The sequence below is a fragment of the Mizuhopecten yessoensis genome, unplaced genomic scaffold (genome assembly GCF_002113885.1).
Source record: "Mizuhopecten yessoensis strain PY_sf001 unplaced genomic scaffold, ASM211388v2 scaffold2329, whole genome shotgun sequence".
NCBI classification, from domain to species: Eukaryota; Metazoa; Mollusca; class Bivalvia; order Pectinida; family Pectinidae; genus Mizuhopecten; species Mizuhopecten yessoensis.
Genome location: NW_018404492.1, coordinates 5,255,395 through 5,281,956, shown reverse-complemented (window position 1 = coordinate 5,281,956; position 26,562 = coordinate 5,255,395). Strand labels below are relative to the sequence as shown.

Below are 26,562 nucleotides of genomic sequence, written 5' to 3'. Positions count from 1 at the left end.
TCTACGACACGGAAACTTCTATAAAAAAATAAGTATTAAATCTATAGAATATGGGGGCTATTTTTTAAGTTTAGCTTGAAGATCTGTAAGATACTAGGACTTTTTTTATAAGTTTAGCTTGAAGATCTGTAAGATATGGGGACTATTTTTATAAGTTTAGCTTGAAGAACTGTAAGATATGGGGACTATTTTTATAAGTTTAGCTTGGAGATCTGTAAGATATTAGGACTATTTTTATAAGTTTAGCTGGAAGATCTGTAAGATATGGGGACTATTTCAGTTTGAAGATCTGTAAGATATGGGGGGAGTTATTTGATAGGTTTAGTTCAAAGAACTGAAAAGACATGGGGACTATTTCATAGGTAAGCTTGAAGATGTGTAAGATATGGGGACTTTTCCATGGGTTTAGTTTGAAGATCTGTAAGATATGGGGATTATTTCATAGGCTTAATTAGCTTTAGATCCACGAGATATGCGGACTATTTCATAGGTTTAGCTTGAGATCTGTAAAATATGGTGACAATTATATAGGTTTAGTCAAATTTGGCCGTAATTGAAACTATTCAATAGTTTAAGATTTATATCTGCAGTCATTGGGATTTTTATCAATCAGGCTTAGCATCAGAGCTGTCAGTGATGCTGACAGTTATATAGGTTTAATCTTGGATTATTCGGTCAAGTATATTCCCACTAGTAAGCAAATCCTACCCTGTAAATTTACCAACACTCGATTTGTCAAAAAAGCATTCATACTACTGAACAACAAATATGCACAAGCACTATTCAACATAATTACATATTTGGCTATGTTTTAGTACAATATTATTCTAGCTAATGGCTTCATAACTCAACGCAGCCTCTAGATATTTTCTCGTGTTTGCAGTTCGACTTTATAACCCTTTCTTTGATGACATCCATATTTTTCAAGAAATACTACACTTACGATATCCTGGAGTAAACTCATTTGATTTTGTACATGTCTTTAAAATAAAAATAAAAAATTTAAATATCAAAACCAACTATCTTACAGTTAAGTTTAACTGCCTGAATTAAATTCAGTACCATCAAATACATTTTCAATCAGAGTTGTTCTTATTTTCAAAATACAATAATCCTACAATATTTAAACTTTCAAAGTTATACTTACTATAAATTTAGCTTCCATTAATTTAGCGCAAGTATATACAAAATCGTTTTCGAATTTCTATCTTATTTATTTTTTCATGACATACAAATCATTTTAAAAAGTTGTTTCACATACCTTCCATTCAATTTAGATAAAAAGAGTAAAAATAACACCCCTTTATTTTTTATTTCATTACAATTTTTACAATATGTATTAATAATGAATTACGATAAGAATCCATTCACTGAACTGTTTTTCACGGGCCAAAAAAATAATAGTCACAGCAAAACGTTTTTGAAACTTAATAATCACAGAACACGCTTCCTATTACAATGGCTAACTTCAAGATATCTCTATTTAAACCTTTTGTAATGAAACCAGAGATTAGATAACCGATGATAACCCTGACAGGAGTATATGTAGATTTTTCACAACCTCAAAAAATTGAGAGAAAGGAAATAAGTTGGTACTGATCATCTGTTCAATATTCCGTCTTTGAGTATTGCAGAGTTATCATCTCTTGTGAGCAGGTATCGATTGTTACGTCGTTTTCTCAAAAATTGATGACGTTACTCTCACAAACAAATGACGTAACAATCAATACCTGCTCATAAGAGAAGATAACTCTGCAATACACAAAGATGGAATAGGGCAAGAAGAGGAAAAGCAAAAGACACTATCCAGAGTCTATGTAGTGTTACAATTCCCATAGAGTTATATATCTACTACAGCCTCCCATCTAACCAAACTATTCACTCAACATGTATTAAATAGAAATATTCTATGATCATACAAACATATGCCCAAAAATATACATATGAAATAAAACAACATGCATATTTTTTTTATGCGGGAGAGGACAATGAAATAATGTAGTTGCTATAATAATACGAAGGTAGTACAAAATCCCTACCATGACGGCCATGTATTCTCAATGCTAACCTTTACGATTCCCTTTAATGTAGATAAGTAATGTAAAACACATGGATATATAAATAACAACTTGTCCTTTTCAATGATTTTGACAGAATCTGAGCATTGCATGATTTGTATAATATAACCAAACTCAAGTATGTCAAAAGTTTAATGCAAAAAATAAATATTCAAATGTGACGACTTTCATTGTTTTCCTTGTATTAACAGTACGTGTAAACTTCATTTGTCACCTCCGTGTTTTCTCATTCTTCCAATGTCTGTACAATATCAACCATATTTGTTCGAAAAGTAATGAACTAAGGATGTGTTTGATTTACACAAAAAAATGTTTCTCAAAGGAATATTGATTCAAATGAACATAATTCTGATGACCTGCTAAAAACAAAATCTCATTGGGTTGTAATATAAATCTTCCACGACTGTTGAACAACAAATTATATAAACGGAGCATATTTATTTTTCATTGAACACTTATCCTATTATGAAGTGGGAGGGATTCAAGCTTAAAAGTGAACCTAGGTTATATGGGACCACAATTCTTAACCAATTTTAACTTAGAAAAGAAATTTTGATTTCACAGAATCCAAACAATGCAGCATAAAGTTTTAAATTTTAAAAAATCCAAAATAAATGTAACTTTCAAAAAGTATGCATAGAAAAATCATAAATGACAGGGTCTAGGTTTTTAAATAACATACAATCAATAATTTTTCAGAAATGTGGTCTCTAAGACATCTACCTCTAAAACATTTTAAACAATAATGATTAGTATCACATGGTAACAAATTTTGCAAAATATAGCAAAATAAATACAGAAGCATACAAACTAACAAACTGTTTGGCACGGGACATTCTGGACAAACATGCACCATCAAAGCAACAATATAAAACTGTGTAACCAACATTTGTCATAACAGTACATGTGTATATGTAAAGTTTTATTGCACAAATCCTTTACCAACGGGAAGATACTACTTCAGGGGAAGCAACTGAGTTAGCACTAGAGACAGGGCACAAAGATATAAAGGAAAATATTTATATAATAACAGAAACATTCCTTTTTTCATAAACTAAAAACATTGAAAAACTGTTCTGCAAATGTTATGCATCCGACCTGCTAAAAGTTGTAGGTTTTAGACACATATAGCCATGTTGACCGAAATTGCCTAATAATTGAACTTATTATCTTTCAAAGATGATTAAACTTATTGTACTATTATAAACTTGTTCACGTTAAAAGTATCCAGAAAATACGAAATATCTTTATTGACTTCTTTAATACGGGATTGCCTCAGTTAAAAAAGCATAATTTGCTATGACCAACTAAAAAAAAAAACGAAAAAGTTATACCCCAAAAAAGAATTGTTTGAACTTTTGACCCAAGCTGTTATAGGCTTAAAAGTATGAACATGAGAGTTATCTGCAACACTGTCTAGTCATGACATATCTACCTATAAAGTTCCATAATAAGACTTTCCCGACAGCTGAGAACTATGAAGGTCACAGAAAAAGATACTTTTGAACATTTACCTGGTACTTATATGCCCACATAGTTATATCACCACATACAGACTGTATGGTTTGGCAAACAATAAGGGTGGACAGGTGGCGCAATGGATAGCGCACTTGGCTTTCACCAAGACAACTGGGGGTTTGATGAAGGTATTTGTCACTTGCCCGACCACCTGGGTTTCCTCTGGGTATTTCAGTTTCCTCCCACATTAAGACCCCTTGTGCACTTTAACTTGAGCCAACAAAAGTGATTAATATAGGTAGATAAATGTTGTTTCTTACTTGTTGTAAAAAAAAGTACATACCTGGTATATAAGGATGAAAAACATGACAAAAGATATTTCTTTTATTGTGAAAAAAAATGAAAAGAAATTATGGAAACTCAAAATAAATATATTTTGAAATAAAACATGATTATTAATTCTGAATGACTGTATTCAAAGAATACTGTCGATTTGGTCTAATTAATTATTTATTAATGAACAGATCACAATAAAAAAAACTCAATAAAATGCTTCAAATCAAAGTGCGAGTAAAACAAAATGGAATTCCTCCCCTCTTAGATGTAAGCGGTCTTGGTTGATCAGTGTAGGGGGACAAAATGCAAATGTAAAATAAACCCAAAACTGGAAAAATATGGACGCAATAACCACAGAAATATGTTGGTTCAACATAATAATAAAAAATGCATAAATAATCAATAGTCAAAATAATAATAAACGTAAAAAGCTTGCAAAATTACAAAAACAATATAATTAAAATCAACACTGGCATTTTCAGAGAAAAATCAATAATGTCACACTATACATTTGGCAAAAAAGCGTGAGCTCACTGTATTAGTATCCACAAGTAAAAATGTACCACAAATTAACCCAAGTACACACCACTTTAGATGATTATCATTACAAAATGTGAAGGCATACCACACAATGATAAAATGGGCAAATCTGATAAGTATTTATTAGGCCTTATACTTCCTTACCATCACCTGTTTAGTGTCAGTTGTTTCTGTTATTAGCCTGAACAATATCTGTCCTGCCTGTTAAAGGGAAAGCGATTTCTAAACATAATTGGAGAAAAGAAAATATGTTTAGGAATTTTCCTTTTGTTTTGGAATTTTCCTTTTTCTATGGGTTAATTTTAGCCATTTAAAATCATAACTTGTTATTTAATTCAATGCATTTTCTTATTTGTAAATGAATAGTTTATATTATTTCTAAATATCAAAACAATTTGTATTTTTCAATATACCTAAGAACTAATAAGAAAGAACAAATTATTTTGAAGCTCAAAAATAAGGAAAGAAAGAACATTTTAGTACTGGTAAGCTGTTTTTCTTCAAACATGAAAATATTTTGCATGAAATTTCTGAAAAATACTTACTGTGGACATAACAATTAAATCCTAACAAGCAGAATAAAAATTGAAATAAATATTTCAAATGATTTTAATAAACATGTATAGAAAAGTCATTCTTCAAACTTACACGAAATTTTCCTTGAATGAGAAGATTTACAGTAATTGTTTATATCCATATATTTATAAAAAAAATAAAAAAAATCCATGAACAACTTGTTAACTTCTGAATATTTTAGAACAAAACAATGTTTATTCAACATCAATAATTGCAATCTAAAGATTATTCAGGATCATTGATACTACAGGTAAATGCAACAACCGACACTATTCATGCATAAAAGACAGGTGCTTGTCATCTTTTTTTCATGAAATCTAGAATGTTGTTACACTATTCAGAGATTAAGAGAGAGTCTATCGTAAATAAGTATGAGGGCTATGGAAATTCTACCTACCTAAGTGTGTAAAACATCAGGTCAGAAAGGAGGTTCACTGTTATATTCTGGCCTTAAACTCTACACCCAAGGGTGTAAAATAATGCAGAACAAAACTGAATCACAAGGCAAATTAATCTAGTCCAAGGGAGATAACCTTAAAAGAAAATATCCGGAATTTGTTTTCACTTATGTATAGATTTTATGCCCGGACTCCTCAACAAATGTCGAAAATGTATATCACATTCAACCACCAAATTGGGGAAATAAAATATATTTGTATAACACTTCAAATTATTATTTCTTTTTATGTTTAAAATTATATTTAAACTTCAATATGGATTGAAAGTCTAAAATGAGTTTTAAAAAAAACCCACTTTAATACTGAATCACAATAAGGTTAAAAGAAGATTACATGTACACTTCAATGACAGTATACAAGGCTATGTTCTATTCGGTCAAGTATTACAGCAAAAGCTACCTTTACATCATTAAATCATGTTAACACATTTTACCTCTATGACCTTAATAGTTGGTAAAGTAATAATTTTTTAACAAAGTTTACTGCCCTTAATACCAACATATTACATACTATGATCCTGGGCCTTCTGGTTGTTCATATGGAGTTATTTGCCCTTGTGACCTTGAATGTGGGTCAATACCATTCATTTGAACAAACTTATAGCCCTTCATCTCAATATGGATGTACAGTAGATACTGTTTTAAAGAAAAAATAGTTTATGAACAGATGGATAATGTATGCTACACAATACCATAAGCACATTTATCACTTTGGGCCTAACGAGTTAATAATATGATGAAGTTACCTTCCCTTGGACACTTACAAAAAAATAAAATCTAGTACATAATGCAATACAGAAAAAACTGATACAGAAGAGAATTTCCTTCTTAAACCCATAAGGATGTTGAATACGATGACATTCATCAATAAACTAACATGAATTTACTCAAATTGATATCGCTTGAATCTAAGAATACCTCTAGGAAAAAAACAGTGTGTGTGCCAACTTCTACACCAGGGTATAGCGAGACTATATGACCCAACATGTACATGTGGGCTTGATTAATGCTGTTTAAACAGGTCATAGGCACATATACCTGTTTTAATATTATACTTTTCAGGATTTTAGTTAAATCAATCTCAACTTAAAACTCATAAATGCCATCCTATTGTTATAAGTATAATAAAATGAATGGACATTCCCAAAATAATTCATGATCAAAATTGCACTGATATTAAGTAAATTAAAGAATGCTTTTAAATCAATCTCAGCTGAACTTAATTTCAAATCCCAAATGCTAAATTGAAAAATATTGTGTATAGTTGTGATATAAAAATGCCCTGGATGTATACGTATCTGTTTTGATGTTAGCATTATTTACATAATATTTCAAAAATGAAATAAATAAAACCAAAACAATATTTCGGTGCAAATATTGCACTGGAAATACATACAGGCATCTTTTATAAAAACATGAAGCAAGAAAAACTTTATCCACACAGGCTGACTCTAAACCATGAATATATTTATGTATGAAACATCAAAAACAAAAATAAATACTTTCTATGTTAATCAACATGTAATGTACATGTAATGGTGATGTCAACAATACAAATAAATAGTAGCAGTTGGTTAAATGTAGGGGGTATAAAATGTCAGGCTGGGAGTACTATACCTGAGAAATGGGGATAGTCTTTGTGTTATATCTATAAAGACAATGTTATACTTCATGCAATGTGAATTGTTTACACTGCTAATCGTCAACATTTTAAGTAATGAATACTTTTAAATAATTTCACAGTGATCCAACAGTGATTTTCAAATATCTTTTTTAAGTTTTACTATAAGATTTCTTGTATAAGTGAAATATGTTTGTAATTTTTTTCATCTTGAATTCAATTTCTTTTAACAAAAGTATCATTATTTCTGACTAGTTAGCATATGCCGCTACCTGCTTTGCCTGCTGTACAAACCTCTGCGATGTTTTGCTTTAATGCTATACAATCCTACACAATTCTATGTATATTTGTAATTCTTCAATACACTGTGCCTCCTTACTGTATAAGCCTATACAACATTGTGTTTCCCTCCTGTAACACCCTATACCACACCGCATCTCCCTCCTGTAAAACCCTATACCACACTGTCTCACCCTCCTGTATAAGCCTATACTACACTGTCTCCCCCCTGTATAAGCCTATACCACACTGCATCTCCCTCCTGTAAAACCCTATACCACACTGTGTCTCCCTACTGCATAAGCCTATACCACACTGCGTCTCCCTCATGTAACACCCTATACCACACCGCGTCTCCCTCCTGTAACACCCTATACCACACTGTGTCACCCTCCTGTATAAGCCTATACCACACTGTGTCTCCCTACTGCATAAGCCTATACCACACCACATCTCCCTCCTGTAACACACTTTGTTCCCCTCCTGTATAAACCTATACCATACTGTGTCTCCCTCCTGTATAAACCTATACCATACTGTGTCTCCCTCCTGTATAAACATATACCACACTGTCTCCCTCCTGTATAAGCCTATACTACACTTTGTTCCCCTCCTGTATAAACCTATACCATTATTAAATTAAAATACGGATTTAACATTAGGAGAAGAATTTGGGTAATACATTATAACAACATGTGTCTAGAATATGCTTTGCTTGACACTGATACATCATCAATGTTAAGCTTTGTTAAGGATTTAGGAAAACTTACACATCATCCATGAAATGAATACTTGCTAAGGTTATCATCAAGATGCTGAGTGTGTATATACGACACCCTAAAGGGGCCTCAGTTTGTGACATTTGTGTGTTGTATACTACTTCATTCATGCTTTCAATTAACTACACCGGTTCTATCATTTAGTAAAATCAACAACTCCTTAATCTAACCAGTAAACAATGTCAATCTCCCATACTCTCAAACCAATTCTACATTCACAAAAATGAAAATGAAGCCAATTGTATTTATACATGGGGGGTTTATAAGATCTTTCTCCGTTCAAATAAAATGGATTTTGTCTAGTTCAAGAACGTTTCTGCACATTTTATTCTCGTTTTGTGTAAATTAGTAATTTCTGTTAAACAGAAAATGAAACTTATGCAACAAAAGTTTCGCAATTTACCAGATCACGTTTACTAGAGTACCGAACATTTATTAATCAGTTATCAACAAACACAATAATATTAATATAAAACGTTTTTTACATAAAATGCCTTACGATTATATGTAAATAATAACTATTCAATAAATAATATGCACAACAACTATTGAAAACGACTAATATATAGCACCAACAAACATACATGTTGTGTTACATTCCACGTGATAAACTCATCTAGTTTATCTCAACACCTCATCAAAAACAACCTCTTCTCAATTCACTCCGATAACCTTATCCTTGGTAGAAAAAAAACACTTTCCAACCAACTCATATTAAGTTTTCAGGGCCAGAGTAAAAAAGAACAACAAATTACCGTTTCATTATCACCAGTATATAAGATTAGGATAATAAGTACTTTTTATCTTTTAGGATTTTTCAGATTTTTTTAAAAATTGTGTGCAATTTTTTTTCTGTCAGTGAATAGAATAACTGATACAATTCATAACAATAAGACTCCCTATTTTATAGAGAAATGACACATCTTTGAAACAAATGTATGAAAAGATACATCCTAATAATTTAAAAAAAAATCCGGGTATTTATTCCAAAAAATGAAATTGTACAACATCTACCCATGATTTTATATACTCACGTACGTAGTCTTACAGAATCACTATTTAAACCATCTCGTAAATGTGACCACATAAACTGGTGAAATATTAAACAAATATTAATCTTGTCAAGAGTGAGTTGGAGCAATGGTCATGTAATACATGCTGCAGTTAATCAAAACAAAAATCAATGCATGGTAAAAAGCTGAAAATGATCCATACAAATGATTCGTACAAATGCTACCTTCATTCATTATCTAGACTCAAAAATGTTTCATTTTTCTTACATCATATTCTAAACGATTTTGTGATGGCCATACTGTATGTGAGTAGGCCCGCTGCTGTTGACAAGATGGCCTTCTCCGTGATCTCTCCGTCCTGATTACAAACCTTGAGATTGCCTTATTAACAGGATGACCTACCTTCATAGTGATCTTCTCTTAACACCAGTGTTATTAACACTTAGTCAATTCAATTGAGGTACATGGTCATTAAAAAGTGGTTCGACGTCGTCATAGCAATGCAAAAGGCCACAAAACCAACTGTAGAGCAGGAGGATAAACGTCACACCTGTATTACCGACATTTCAGTCACAGGTGACAGATCTGCACCAACAGGTATTTTAAAATAAATGACACATTGTTTGCAGGTAAGACATCATCATACATCTTCAGCTGCCGATCTGATGGCAGGGACTTCACATATCTGAACTGGGTTAGGGTCCTCCTGTGGCGAAGAGAGCTCGGATGAGCGCGACTTAATGGTAAAGATAGGTATTTTAAGACTAGATTTTTAAAGAACAGTGCAAAAGTATCTTTGGGTAATCCTTCAGGAAATAGGCTGTGTGTTGATTATAAATATCATTGATATCATTACTAAAGCCAAATTAATGTAATCTTTAGTTTTTGAGACACTGTATTGTGTATTTTTTATGCCTGCGTTGTTAAAACATAAACTTGAACACTGTATGGAAATTCTGGATTTTGTAACTTTTCATTTTCATAAATTTCGCTAGTTGGATTACTGAGGCGACTAGTGTGGACTGAGAGTAAAGGCGTGATTCCTTACCTCGGAGTATGCCGGTGGAGGTCTGTAGTTGTAAACGTAGGTGTACATAGGTGTATAAGTGAGGTCGCCCATGTTGTATCTCGGGTCGTCGTCCTCATCGTCCCAGATATTCACGGCTCCACCCACACTCTCGTGGTACGTCGGTGGGTCTTCAAGGTCAATGTAACACATGTATACACCCAATGAACCCATCAATATAACTATTTGATTACCAAAGAGATTTAAGAATGAATTCAAATTGTTTTGAGACACTTACACAAGGCATTTATATCTGTTTCTGGACTTCTTACAAGTCAAAATATAAAACAAGCTCACTAAAAACATAGTTTTAAATTCCCATTTGAAGAGTTGTTTTTTATTTATGACAGCAAAACAAACATTTCAACGTTAGCATAGGTATGAATATGTTTGTATTGGTCTTTACATAATAATTAAATCTCTGTGCAGAATTAATTTCATGTACATGAATTATATAAATGGCAATAGCAATGAATACCACTGCATCCCACATTTTTACCTGAAATTACAGAATAGAGGTTTCTTTAACCCATTTTGGTATGCAACATGTTACTAGTATGTTCTCCCTACATGCAACATGTTACTTGCATGCTCTCCCTACATGAATCTTTTGGACAAGATATGGCTCCAAAACCTGTATTTCGGTAAATGAGTTTGATAGTAACCAACACCTCATGTGAAGTCCATACATCAAACAATTGCCTCAATATGCTCTCAAATCCTATATTTCTGTATCCTAGATTAGGAGTCAATAGGTACATGTAAGAAGAGGTTGTGTCACAGTGATAACGTTATTTTGGTATGTCACACAGGAACTTCCCAGCATGTACCTATATATATATCTATACAAGACGCAGATCCATCATATGCTCCTGAATCCTGTATTTTCACACTTGAGGTCAAGGTCAAAAGTCAAATAGAGGTCGCAGTGTTCCAATTTTGGTACATGACATGGCAACTTTTTACGTATTTGATGTTCGTAACAAGAATAACACTACCTTATTGTTAAAAATATGTGACGAAACAAAAATATTATTGAGAGCTATAGATTTCTTATGACTGTCCAATATTTGTGGAATTTAATACAGTAACCCTAATTATTATCATGGAACCAAAAACAGCTAGGATATATTTGACATCAATCTAGATTTTTATTGGTACTGCTATTTGACTTGATAAACCTACCAATTGTTATCCAATTAATTTTATCTTGAATTGAAAGATGACTCAAAGATAACAATGGAAATGATGTCACCATCAATTTAAGGGAAATGTCATGGGCATTAATCATGCCACATTTTAATGCTTAATTTAATGTACTTTTTATGCAACTTTAATGCAAAATTTATGAAAACTTTTAATGAGTTTTCATCTATTTATAATGACCATTGCATGCAGTAGTGTCAACCATATCCATGGAAATTATGTCATAATCAGTAATTGGCAGTCAGTCTGACAGCAAAACACATCTTTATCATATTGGTATTTAAATATGGTTCAAAACTTGTTATGATCAAATATTCAGCATAATGAATTCAGTTGGTTTTGAGACAATTTACGAAGAAAAGCTTTGCAATCAATTCAATATGTTCAATGACCCAACTTGATTCATCACACCCATCAACTTGACAATGGCAAGAAGGAAGGGATAACTTACCATCAAATGGTGGAGGTGGTGTGATTGTCTCTCTGTAGGGTGGGGGGATGGGAAGATAATCCACACTATCAAAATGACGTTGGTTCTCTCTGAAGAAATGTGGCTCTGGGAACCTGAAGGTTCCACGTCTAAATGGAACTGTTCCGATGACAATGGGTAAATGCATGGTCAAATTATAAGCCCCGGGTATGTGTAAGGCGACCTGTGTTAAACAAATATAGAAACACGCAACAATTACCACGAGGTTATTGCAGCTGCACAATGTCATGTAATACTTGAAAATTCTAGAATGTTATGAACCTTTTTCAAATTGATATACATGTATACATGTAAGCAATTTTAACACACATAATACTCAAACAGTTATTGTTTATTTGTATAACAATACTGACCTTTAAATTTCCTCATCTAACATTCACAATCTTTTATAAATTATCTCTTCAGTCTTATTTTTTTAATTTATATAACAATACTTACCTTTCCTTATCCTAAATTTATGATCTTTTATAATTTGCCTCTTCAGTCTTATAAAAAAACGTTTTAGGGACCTGTATTAAGTGACCATCTGTCTTATGAGACATTTTGTCACACCCACCTTCTATAGTTGGTCAAGAGAAGTTTGACCATGTATTAGCATGAAAGGCGATTCACAAGTATACAGCTAAATATTACAAAAATTTAGGATATTGACGACTTCTTCAAGGACACATTGCTTTTAAAAAACTGAAGTAAAGCACTCTCAGTTTTATTTCACTTACAAATACACTTTAAAACTTGGTTAGGCCAGTGATAATTTCACTATAAGGCCAACTGTAGATAAACATTATCTGTATTATTATCTTGAGACATAATCTATATCTTTTTTATTTTTTTTTTATCCTTAGATCTCGGGAAAGTAAATTGTATCACAATTCAACCATGAAGCTAATTTAGTTTCCTCCAATTAAATGCCACTTAAGTCTTAAAACCCTGTTTAGGTCTTATACAAAGAGCCTTCAACATGGTATCTAACAGCATGTCAGACAGTTCCAACTCTTCGACACTGTAGACTGATCAGGGCTGGTAGGACACAACAAATATGTACACAAGTCAGAAGTTCACTTTCTAACTACACAATAAACTGAAATATTTTTGTAAAGAAAAACGGTCAAAAGCCATTTAGCAAGAATATTTCGCCTATACTCACTTTGATGTAATAATCTACTTTCATCACACAGCAGTTCATGATAGATGGAGACACTGCTGGGATCTTGAGGAGCTGGGACTCCCAGTTCCCTCGGGTCCCAGGGGCCACAGGTAATCCTACAATTACAAGAGATACTTACAGGATCAGGTATTCGTAATGGATAATTCTGTATTTTTAAGGCAACTTAATATTTACCTGACAGAATAACAACATGAGTTTGCCTGTAAAAACTATGAACTTGGCTTAGTGAAACTATAGATATTTTAAAGCATGACTTGACCAGCAAGAAATGTTAATATGAATTCACCTGAAAGAATAGTAAACATATGTTTACCTATAAGAATGACAATCATTAGTTTAAAACCAGTGAGAAATGGTTTTACTTTACCTGTGAGAGTGTAAACATGACTTTACCTGTGAGAGTGTAAACATGACTTTACCTATTAAGGTGTAAATATGACTCTACCTGTGAGATTGTAAACATGACTTTACCTGTGAAAGTTAGAATCTTATTTTACCTGTGGGAGTGTGAACATGACTTAATTGTGAGAGTGTAAACATGACTTTACATGTGAAAGTGTAAACATGACTTTACCTTTGAGATTGGAAACTTGACTTTACCTTTGAGATTGGAAACTTGACTTTACCTGTTAGAGTATAAACATGACTTTACCTGTGATTATAAACCAGTCTTTACCTGTGAGAGTATAAACATAACTTTACCTGTGAGAGTGTAAACATGACTTTACCTCTGAGAGTGTAAACTTGACTTTACCTGTGAGAGTGTAAGCTTGACTTCACCTGTGAGAGTATAAACATGACTTTATCTGTGAGAGTATAAACTTGACTTTACCTGTGAGAGTGTAAACTTGACTTTTCCTGTGAGATTGTAAACTTGACTTTATCTGTGAGAGTATAAACATGACTTTACCTGTGATTATAAACATGACTTTACCTGTGAGAGTATAAACATGACTTTACATGTACATGTGAGAGTGTAAACTTGACTTTACCTGTGAGAGTGTAAACTTGACTTCACCTGTGAGAGTATAAACATGTCTTTACCTGTGATAGTGTAAATATGACTTTACATGTGAGAGTATAAACATGTCTTTACATGTGAGAGTATAAACATGACTTTACCTGTGAGTATAAACATGACTTTATCTATGTGAGTTTAAACATGACTTTACCTGTGATAGTGTAAATATGACTTTACATGTGAGAGTATAAACATGACTTTACCTGTGAGAGTGTAAACTTGACTTTACCTGTGAGAGTGTAAATATGACTTCACCTAAGAGTATAAACATGACTTTATCTGTGAGAGTGTAAACATGACTTTATCTGTGAGTTTAAACATGACTTTACCTGTGATAGTGTAAATATGACTTTACATGTGAGAGTATAAGCATGTTTTTACCTGTGAGTATAAACATGACTTTACCTGTGAGAGTTTACACATGACTTTACCTGTGAGTATTAACATGACTTTACCGGTGAGAGTGTAAACTTGACTTTACCTGTGAGAGTGTAAATATGACTTTACATGTGAGAGTGTAAATATGACTTCACCTAAGAGTATAAACATGACTTTATCTGTGAGAGTGTAAACATGACTTTATCTGTGAGTTTAAACATGACTTTACCTGTGATAGTGTAAATATGACTTTACATGTGAGAGTATAAACATGTTTTTACCTGTGAGTATAAACATGAATTTACCTGTGAGAGTATAAACATGACTTTACCTGTGAGTATTAACATGGCCTTTACCGGTGAGAGTGTAAACTTGACTTTACCTGTGAGAGTGTAAATATGACTTTACATGTGAGAGTATAAACATGACTTTACCTGGGAGTATTAACTTGACTTTACCGGTGAGAGTGTAAACATGACTTTACCTGTGAGAGTATAAACATGACTTTACCTGTGAGAGTGTAAACTTGACTTTACCTGAGAGAGTGTAAACTTGACTTTACCTGTGAGAGTATAAACATGACTTTACCTGTGAGAGTGTAAACTTGACTTTACCTGTAAGCGTGTAAACAAGACTTTACCTGTGAGGACTGTGAACTTGGTTCTCCTGACCCTTGTTTTGCCACTGGCAAAGAAGGCCTGTGTTTGGTACAGAGTAGCATAGGGTATCACCGTTCGTGATGAGTGGTTATCAAACTCGGCTGACACTGCTATTGATTCTCCTACAAAAAATTACAAATTCTTTGATCAAGTGTTCATTCTAGATCTATCAGTAACAGTTAATTGACTAGCACTAAAACCACACCAGCCAGACAATACAGTGAAAGTATACCTATCCTTCTCTACAAATACATTCCCAATATCAATAACTATAATAAGTATAACAAGCTGATTATAGATATTGTTACCCGATTTTCTATTATCTTAAATTGCTACAAGACTTTCTAGTGTCTTAAATTTTTTACCTGACTTCCTGTCTGCCTGAATACATATAAAAACTATTTCAAATGTTTCCCAGAATAATAAAAAGTAAATAATTACCAGTAGGTCAATAGTTCTGACCTGTGCCTGGGTAACTCTTACTGGCTGATAGTGGCAAACAGCCAATCAAATTTAGTTTCATTACAACTGGTTCAGCAGACAGCATCATCGTGCCAAAGTTTAAATAAATTAATGATACAGACAACGTCAGATAACATTTGCTTTTCATTTATCAATTAACGAACAGTTGTTTAAGTCAAAATCCCCTTATTGTTTGAATTAAGCCAATGAAATGTTTCCTGAGGCCCCAACACTTCAGAGAAGTATTTAACTGTAACTGTCAGATAAGGAATAAGGCAAGAATCAGCTGTTTCTGTTTACATCAAAACTATTCAAAAATGCCCATACACTAATGTAATATCAAAAGGAAACAGATAATAAATGCTATGTTTCCAAATCTCATCTCAGTCCCATTTACATTTGAATTTGATTTTTTCTGACACCACCAACCACATTCCATCAACAGGTTCCCTCTGTCAGTTCATTAGATTTGCTGTGAGCACATACCAGCACAGTAGCCACGGCGATCAGACCTGGCGGTGATGGAGATTGGCCCCGATGTACACAACCAACAACATAGGGTTGTTTCTGCACTGCTCTGAACACACGTCTGTAAGTCAAGGGATATAATTATAATTTACACAGGAGATGCACTAGTACTGCCAACCCGCCTCCTGCCAGCTAACAAACAGACTAAACCATCTCAGCCTTCCAGATACACCACACCTACCTCAGCTTCAGTACCTAACGTACACCTCAAACTGAGCTAATACATACGTATGAATGTGTTTGAATTAAAGAATGAAAAAACAAAGCAATGATTTCTCAAAAAGGTATCAAATTTAGACAATACAGTTTAACAACAAAACTGGTAATCTCTTGTTTAAATTTGTTAAATTTCATTAGTTTTCTTGATGCCAAGTTCCTGTCAGCAAATCAATGTGCCTGATGTAATTTTATATGGTACATGGATGAGAGCAATTGTTTGATCATAAAGTGAATCACTGTGATAATATCATATATAAATTAGAGAGAAAATAATTCCTGCAAATCACCATTCAAATCAACAAATACAGTAAAACACATTAGAAGTAATATTTGTGTTAAATTTTAAAATATTCGATATTCACAAGGCACTCCCCTGCCAAGTGCAAACACATGCAAATAGTTGCAAGAAATCACAATAGTGTATGCATTAATTGTTTCTTGTCATGAGTCCACATTTGGAACTCGTCAAAATCATTTAGAACAAAGTGCAGGTACCTGGTACTCTGGTTTGTTGATGTCAATAGGACTGATGACGGTGAAGGCTTTCTTTGTTTTGTGATTAAACGACCAAGGTTTATCCATCTCTGCCTTGAGCCAGTACCTAATGCTTCCATGCTTACCCTCAAAAGAGGTTGAGATTCCACTGCAAAACGGTAATTCATGAAAATCAGATTAGCACATAAAGGTAAAGGTATGTTTAACAATATGTGATGGTTGTGATTCAGTGTAAATATGTACTGGAATACATGTACAGTACCACAAGCCTGACAAATACAAGAGGCCATGGCCAATTTGAATTTAATGGGAACTTGATATTGAATTTGAGCAACTGTTATTTTTACCTTACTAAAGATCAGGCTGATATTCTCTCAGTATTATATCTTACATGTATTTTATTACAGTACTTATTAAAAACAAGACAAATTATTGTGAGCAATCAATATTTATTACTGTCCCCTACCTCCATACAAACTTCTGTATCAAAAATCTACAAAGCCACATTACTCTGTTCCATGCAGAGGGAAACAGGACCTGACTATATAGTATATATGTGATACTCTGCCGTCAATCATATCACACACAACGTTTAACAGGCAAAGGAGGGTAAGCTATATTCCTCAGACAAAATTCGGACTAATAAGTGAGAAAAAGACTAGGGCAGGCAATAAAATCTAGAATAGGTACTCAACAGGGAAACACGTACAGATGTATTTTTGCCCAAATGATATTTACCTGCTCATAATCACCTTCTTATTTACTTACCCCATTGGCAGTTCAAAGTTGAAGTTAAACTCATGTCGTCCTTCCAATAATGTGTCCCTTCCTTCCGAGACCTCTGTGGCAAACAAACAATACCAGAATTGTAACAAGTAGATTACAACACTGTAGCTATATATAATTGTCACATAGCAATTGACAAACAATAATTTATACAATGATGTAAAATGAAATTGTTCCTCACAAAAAACTCTCAGATAAAAGCAGGGATATTCATTTTTTTTGTCATTGATAAACTATTTACCAATAAATGGAAATATGCTAGTGATATAAAACATTTTTATGAAAAATTAATTCCTTTTACTATATTCTTCAGACTGAAGGAAATGGATTTTTTAAAGTTATATATACTGCCTGCACATGTACATCTGGCCAACCATCATGGAGGGTAGCTCATGGATATATGCACAGGCCTTTTTTACAGTCGATTATGGGCCAGTTCCGGTCCCCTCTCCAATTTTGGCATTATTTTCCCCTATTTAAATTCCCCCACTTGTAACTGAAATACTACCACATGAATAACTGTCTTGGTTCTATATTTTTTAATTTTCCATCAGTTCCACAATTGAGTAATTTATTTCATTTTCCCTGTGTTGTTGTTAATTGTCACTGCTGATATATATATTTCATAGTCTATAGTGAACACAGCGAGAAACATAAATAAATTAAAGATGTCATCCATGCCCCCCCCCCCCCTCTTGTACTCTCCCCCTGGCTCTGGCCTGTAGCCCTCGCTGGACAGGTCATACACCTACAGTGCATATTTTCTCCTGTTTCAAAAAAGGGTACTAAATTTCTATTCCTGCATTAATCCCTGTGAATGTTCTACCATTGGGTGCAGAATTCAGTTTCAGAACCTCAGCTTTGAGGCTCTAGTACCAAAATTCTGTACCCAAGAAGAGAATATCCATATCCCACAGAACGATTTCCTTGTTTCTCTCACCTCATTACTGAAGCTTTAGTAAAACGCAAATGCAGCACTAATTATAGCAAAAGTTTTAGATAACCATATTTAGAAAGTGCAGAAAAAAGTATAGTTGACTGTAGATATATCTCAAATTTGAAAGATTCATACAAGACCTTCAGGGCTTGCTTATTAAACACAACAATTATTTTGCTTTGAGGGCGTGTCACTTGGTGATAGTAAGATTGCCACAGTCAGCCAAACAGTGTTTCAATGTGTTTTCAATAGTGACTTAATACGCTGTCATCTGATTTTGATTGCATAAAAGTACAGGTCACCGAGTGCACCAATGTGGGATACGCATATATATATCCAACATGGGACATGTGTATGTATCATACATCCATAGAGGTTGGAGGTAAAACATAAAAATCTCTTTAGAAAAGCCTTTAATATGGGATAAAAAGATACCTCGAATCCTTATGGTTATTGGTATCTCAGTTTTGTTTAGGAAATTAAGTAACTTGAGCAAGATAGTATACCTGTACACCGTTATATATATATATCCTTTGGGGGGGGGGGGGGGGGGGGGGGGGCAATGTGATAATTAAAGGAATGTTATATTACAGTGTACATGTACATATTAAAAACTGTGATGGTATACACATCTTAAAAACTTCCTCCTTTTCCTTTCCTTTTTTCCTTATCTATGCTATTTTTCCCTCATCCTCATTTGTTTTATTGTCTCTCTTAATGCAGGCATATGATGTACTGTAAACTTTATCTGTATGCTTTATAAAATGCTTTCCCTTTCCTTTCCTTTCCTTCTTGGATCTGTTCAATTGCTTTCATTTACTACACTTTTAAACAATGCATAACAGACACAATCTAAGTGCAGTTGGCTTTGTTACTAAACTATCTGCATCATTAAAAGTTAATATACCCTTTATTTCTTTTAAAACATATTATAACTTTTTTTTAATCACTATCTTACATTGATAAGGAGTGCCTTCACTACCCACCTGGGATACACTTTATCAGGTTGAGGAAAACCACCAACTTGCATATAATTTACGCAAGTTGGAGTATGGATTTGTTACTAAAAATAACCCAAATCGCTTTAACAGTAACTTTTGCAAGATATTATTGAAAATCGCATTAATTTATGACAGGTAAATAATATTTTGCTAAAAGATGTTTACTGAAAGCGTTGGCTACTTAGAAACTTTATGCAACTTTACCGGAAGTATTGCATCTATTTTTGGTACTTTCCCACATGCAAATAAAGTTTATTTTTGCATTTATATTAAGTTTCATGACTGAATAAATGGGACTTGGACAAACAATTTGAAAAAGTTAAGATTAAAGTGATTTTGGCTATTTTTAGTAACAAATCCATACCCCTAGTGGCTTATAATAGGCGAGTTTGCGTATTATACGCAAGTTAGTGGTTTTCCCCGACCTGACCACATCTGGACATTTTGTTTGTAAACATAATGACTCCTTTTATAAGTTATACAGTTACTGCAGTAAAGAACTGTAAATATCTAACTTTTAAACGAAAACTTAAAAATCATCCAAATTCCATAAATCTCAAAAGCATTTTTTCAGGTTTTTTTTATGTTATACTTAATTACGAAAGGTGTCTCAACAATAAATTTTATTAAACATATCTGCAACTATATATAAAATGTAAGTGTTACTCAATTAGATACAAACTCAGCTGCTATGCATATCAGATTGCAGTTGGTTCTTTACTGTTGATACCCACCTCCACCGAAAAGCACCTGTCTTTTGAAGAAGTACTCGACCTCTGCATTGTAATGCTCTGTGTAGGAGCCCAGTCGACTGCCTGTACTTCGACTTTCAGTCCAATGCACCTTGGCGACACCTCTCATAAAAATTCGCAAAGATCTCATCTTCATATCGCCTTTCAACTCGACCACAACCTTCCCGACTACCTTTTCACCGGGATGGAAAACTGTTTTGTTTTCCGACATGATTATCTCAAAACACTTCAATTTACCCATTTTGAGGGTGAGAGATAGATTCACGTCTTCAAAAATCCCTTACATATCATTTTGCTCCCTTCCAAAAAAAATCAACAACCATCTTCATCTTCCCGGAAGTTACATTTTCAGCATCTCTAACGTTTGCGCAGTGAGAATTCGCGGAAAAAATGGAGCCAGAGCATCCTTCCGAATGACCCAGTGTATAATTATGAAAGTCCTAGAAGACTTCCGATCAACAAGAGTGGGGCGCATTCGATTATTTCAAGATCACAGCGGATGATTTATGTTACGGTCCCTAGCCAACTTAACTTACAAGTTGTACACGGAGTAATGTCGATCCCGCACATCATGAAATGATATTAATGACATATCTTCTCATAGGTATGGCTTTATGAATTAAAATTAACAAGAACAGTAATAGAAAAAATACTATAATATGCATATTATAGGTATATTTTTGTGTTACTGTCATTGTTAAATTTTGACAGAATTGTAGGCTCCTGTGGAATTATTTACAAAGAAAACAAAATCATAGTGTAAAACTGATATAAGATAATGGGGCGGATATCGCCCTGAACATTTGACAAAAAATTGTCTGCACTGTCGTACAGATACATATTTTATAAAGTGAAAATGCATTACAGTGAATATTCTCCGTTTCTTGGTTAATTAATGCAGAGACGTATAATACATGTATTATACGTCTCTGATTAATGTTAAATTTTATGCGAGAGGGCAGGATGAATATTTCTATCCAGTGAGTAGTACTCAAAATTGAGACTAGTGTTGTGTGCGGAGTTGTATTCGACGTTGCAATAAACTTGCCGTAAAGGTTATATAAAACCACGGAATTAGAATCCAAGTCCGTGATAAAACATATTAATCTGATACATATAACGTACATCAAGTTGACTGTCCATGTAAACGACCCCGTGTCAGGCCGCCAATCATTTCTAGTGTCATTGGATGGAATCGACAATTTAAAAAAAAAAAACGTTTCCTTTACAGACACTTGCCGTTATTTCGTTATTACGTTATTTTAAATAATAGTACCGTTTGTTAAGTAGCAATACTTACGCGGACTACAACTAAAATTAAAAAGCCTTTATAAGGCCTATTTTCTACATTGATTTAAGTTATATAAAATGTTTATTTGTTTTCAATGAGTTCAAAGTTTGTGAGTTAAAAATTATTCAGCTGTTGTAGGGGCAAGGACTTAAATAACGGACTAATCTAATTCCGTGGTAGGGGGAAACAATTAAGCTTCTGTGTTGTTGCATGCTACGTGTAAATAGTTAAATCTAGATTTTTGTGACGAGGATCTTATTGATGGTATTATACAGAGCTGAGACAGAATTTGTTTTAACTAGCTGTAGCGAACCGGTGCGAATTTCCGCATATAATATATATCAGATTTTGCACATATTAGCATTCCCGTTATAATACAACCTGCATCTAACTTCAGCTTGACGATTAGCCAGAGGCGGATCCAAGGGGGTGTCACCAGCGCAAGTGACACCCCTGCGTTGACCTAATTGTTTCAGTGCGCATATAGATACACATGCTGCCTCTATCGTGTGAATTGAATATTCATTAGTGTTTAGTTCTTGACTGGTGATTCTATAGTTGAGTATTACCACGGACTTAGATAATCTAATTCCGTGGTATTACACAGTCCAAGCTACACACCCTCCCACCCCAACATTTTTCCACAAATAACAACGTTTTACTAGTTAAAATATGCAAATATATTAATATAGTAATAGAGAGAGTCCGTTCTCCTGTAGTCCGAATTATTCTGACGTTTTATCGACTTTTTTCATATCGGTCTGTCGTCGAATCATTTAAATGGTTTAGTCTCACCTAGAATTCATTTCTAAAATACCTAATCTCACCTAGAATACATTTCTAAAATACCTAATCTCACCTAACATACATTTCTAAAATACCTAATCTCACCTAACATACATTTCTAAAATACCTAATCTCACCTAGCATACATTTCTAAAATACCTAATCTCACCTAGCATACATTTCTAAAATACCTAATCTCACCTAGCATACATTTCTAAAATACCTAATCTCACCTAGCATACATTTCTAAAATACCTAATCTCACCTAGCATACATTTCTAAAATACCTAATCTCACCTAGCATACATTTCTAAAATACCTAATCTCACCTAGCATACATTTCTAAAATACCTAATCTCACCTAGCATACATTTCTAAAATACCTAATCTCACCTAGCATACATTTCTAAAATACCTAATCTCACCTAGCATACATTTCTAAAATACCTAATCTCACCTAGCATACATTTCTAAAATACCTAATCTCACCTAGCATACATTTCTAAAATACCTAATCTCACCTAGCATACATTTCAATTTTCACACCTGATCACAATTTGGTTAAAGTCTGTTTCAAAATGATGTAGATGGTATTGTAATACATATTACTTATATCTACTTTAATCAGAGAAATATTCCATTTTCTTTGTAAAGAATTATAATGACATGTGATGAAATATGAATATTAAAACAAATAAAATGGATATATTTATTTAACCTGAAAATAACTTATGATTTTACAGATATTATAACAGGTAGTACGGTACTAGCCGCCTGCATGCTATTAAAATCTTAAATTATTGTTGATCAAGTAAAGATTCATTAACTAATCGTAATAGCAAAGATTGTTTAAAATTCTGTAATGCATTGTATATAAATCAACTGATACAATAACAGTTGACTGAATGTTGTTTTTATATTTCCTTTATTTTATAGTTATGTCTGCAAAATTTCAATCTCAAGCTGATTTTGTGTGGATACACATTGTCAGGGACACATCCCTGACACTAGATAGGAAAAATAATTATGATCTTCACTTATCATAATATCGCAAATGTCAATATTGTCAACATTTATCCAAAGCTTGGACTATTGGCCCTTATATGTGGTACATGATGTACAAACACGATGTATAGAGAATGTATAGGGATGATGTATATAATCAGAGACGTATAATACGTCTCTGATATAATCAACTAAGAGTTTCACGCGTCTCGCAGCCACGGTTTCCCCAGTTTCTGATCACGACACGTCAAATAACGAGGCTGTTATAGAATCTACCGACTGTAGTCAGATTCCCATACAATCAACAAATAAATTCACGTCTGGAGACCAAAGAGAAACCTTCGAATTAACTTCCAAAAATAACTCCCTCGTTGAGGTCAAGGTCGGATTCACGGTGTTCACTGTATTTATCCATGCGCGAAATTTGTTCCGGGGGAAAATCGGAACAATTTATAGTTTAACTTTCGGCTCAGATTTCTATTGATAAACTTAAATCACCTTATATACATATCATATGCATTTGTATTGATACTGAATTGTGGAATAAAATTTTGAAGTGTTTGTTAAAATTTCAAAGTACGACTTTGTTTGCCAATCAGCACGCTGTTCAAATTATTGAACGAAATTGTGTGGACTGTCGATAAGGCGGGCACTTTTAATTTTAAATATAAATTATAAGTTAAAAAAGAACATAAAAGGAAGAGAAAACGTAAATATAAGTATTGAACTGTTTTGGTATGGTATTTATGATCGATTTGAATGACATAGCTTTGCAAGCAAACAACTCATTCAAATAGATCATAAATACCATACAAAAACAGTTCAATGCTTAAGTGATAATATGTAAAGTTAGGACATTTGATCTGATATTCCCTATTATAATGATGAAGACTATTATACATGAAGTGGAAACAATTTTATAAATAAATAAATTTTTACACCAAAAATCAATCCTATGTATACGTTCATATTCACATTGTATTCTATGTACTCTTATTTATATATATATATATATATATATATATATATATATATATACTGTATAGTTTGCACTGTATATATGCACTGTATTGATAAACCGCAAGGTTTAAGGTAATAAAGAATGAATGAACATGGTAAGATACTTTATAGTACGGACTATAGTTTACCTGTAATTAAATCCTATTGTTCTCTACCTGACACCAAATCTCACCTAGCATACATCCAACACCTTACCTGTATATAGGAAAATACCAAATGTATGCTAGGTGAGACGACACCGTTTAATTGATGCTGGGGTGGCGAACCAATATGATACAGACTTTTTACCTGTATGGTGTGAAAGGGACCCGCATTTGAATAAATTATAAAAAAAATCATGACATGACGCTTTTCATAATGGACAAAATCAATGTTACTGTAACAAAGAAATCAGGCAAAATAATGAAATGAAATTGCATAAACACATATATAACAACGTACACACATAAACAAAAATAAGGAAAAACAATTATAGTTATCAAAACCTATTGCTGGATTTGAGGTAATTATGCACATGTCTAAAAAAATGTTTTGATTTCAACCGAAAATTGAGTATAACCATGCAATGCATTCAAATTTTGGAGCAGGATGCGTCTTTCGTTGCCATTAAAAAGTGAGCACTCACAAAAAAAGTGAAAGGCATTTTCACAGGGATGGCCACAATAATAACAAACTGGACTATCAACAAGATTTACTCTATATAGATCATATCTAAGTGGACTACACTAATGTCTAAGTTTTGTATGCAAAATAAGTTAGCTGTTAGCTGTAAGCTCATGATCCAACTATTGGCACCGATAATTGGTCGAATATATACTTTCTTATAGTTACTTCTATTAAGTAACATTTCAATTTGAAATGAAGCTGTTCCTATAATTTTTTGACACATTTTTAATTTGTCTCAACCACTTTGCCGTCACTATGCTAAGTAATGGTCTACTGAAAAAAATTCGGACAAAAGTACAAATTGTGTGATGAAAATGCAGAAAAACGCATTTAACATAATCGTAGAACCTTGATTTTTTTTTAAAGCGAATGGCAATTTATCAATGATGAAATATTCGGATGAGAAACGTTTTAAATAGAAAAAAATATGACAATACATAAGTTAAAATGTAAAATTTTACAGTTAGTAATGTATAAATGTAATCTAAAGGAAGAAAATATTACGAGTTACTTCCCCTAGACTGGCATTGCAGTGATAGCCAAAACGTTACAATAAAGTACAGGAGTTACTTCCCTTCGGCCAACAACACGATGGGTTGAATCGGTTTGGGGTGATTTTTGCACGAAATAGTTTTATTTAAGACAACAAAAAGACTTTGGTGATACGTATCTCAAATGAGCGTAAAAAAATGGGACAATAACTTGTTTTGGAGCGAAATCACCAGACCGCTTTGTAAACAACACACATGAAGGGGATTCCCCGTTTCTGAAAAATTCTGCAATCCCATTGGTCAACATCGAGTGTTTCGTAGAACTTCCGGGTAGGTAATAACTTTGTAAGTTTGTTATTTGTCGGCAAATACAGGCATACAGGATATCGACATGGTCCCTACGAATGGATGAAACACTAACCACCAGCTAAAGGAATCGAATATCTACATATAAATGTCTATCAGGTAGGCTATTTATATTCAACTGTGAAAAGTGTGTGTTGATGTGGACAACGAATCCAGTTCCACATGGAACACAGGAGTGACAGGGAACTAACATCATAACAAGACATTATTGAATCACATGTGTTCCACGTAATATCTATACAACAGGTAAGTCTACCCCCTATTTACTGACACATACATAGCCTGATACATTTTTTTTTGATGAAGAGGAATTCATATTGATGAAGTTAAGGACAAATATTAAAGAAAGTTCCATTGCAACCGTTGCAATGCTTTCCCAAGGAAAAGTTTAGTTTAGGAATTTCCGGTAAGTTAAGGAACCGTCGTGAAACTGGGATTGGGAATGTTACTTATGGATCATTCTTCAGTGGTTACTACATATATATCACTATAGTCCAATGGTCTCCAGTAAATATCGTTTTTGGAATATTCTATTCTACATGGACACACACCATTAAGCCACATTGTAGTAAATGTCCCCAAAAAAGTGTACCATACATATTCATTATTGGTTAAAATTCCATGGAGGGGGG

At 33.3% G+C, this 26,562-nt stretch overlaps 2 protein-coding genes across 4 annotated transcripts in view; one reads left to right on the top strand and one right to left on the bottom strand.

Annotated features, from left to right (window-relative positions):
• Positions 1–5,121: 5,121 nt before the first annotated feature.
• Positions 5,122–20,663, bottom strand: LOC110445654 (arrestin domain-containing protein 3-like). Of its 2 annotated transcripts, none has more exons than XM_021490377.1 (9): positions 20,288–20,663; positions 17,598–17,670; positions 16,830–16,977; positions 16,074–16,176; positions 15,107–15,247; positions 13,047–13,162; positions 11,861–12,062; positions 10,186–10,334; positions 5,122–9,873 (listed from the first exon to the last, which is right to left on the bottom strand). In XM_021490377.1, the coding sequence occupies exons 1-9, from the start codon at positions 20,544–20,546 to the stop codon at positions 9,778–9,780; spliced, it is 1,287 nt and encodes a 428-aa protein (XP_021346052.1). In that variant the 5' UTR covers positions 20,547–20,663; the 3' UTR covers positions 5,122–9,777. The 2 variants fall into 2 exon arrangements, with proteins under 2 accessions (XP_021346052.1, XP_021346053.1); XM_021490378.1 differs by having other exon boundaries at positions 5,122–9,843; positions 20,288–20,662.
• Positions 20,664–25,893: 5,230 nt separating this feature from the next.
• LOC110445653 (mucosa-associated lymphoid tissue lymphoma translocation protein 1-like) overlaps positions 25,894–26,562 on the top strand; it is a 23,009-nt gene continuing 22,340 nt past the window's right edge. The window contains exon 1 of one of the 2 annotated variants that reach the window (XM_021490374.1): positions 25,894–26,029. The gene's annotated coding sequence lies outside the window, so the exon portion shown is untranslated. Of the gene's footprint in view, positions 26,177–26,562 lie in introns of both variants that reach the window. The other variant, XM_021490375.1, reaches the window with a different exon arrangement.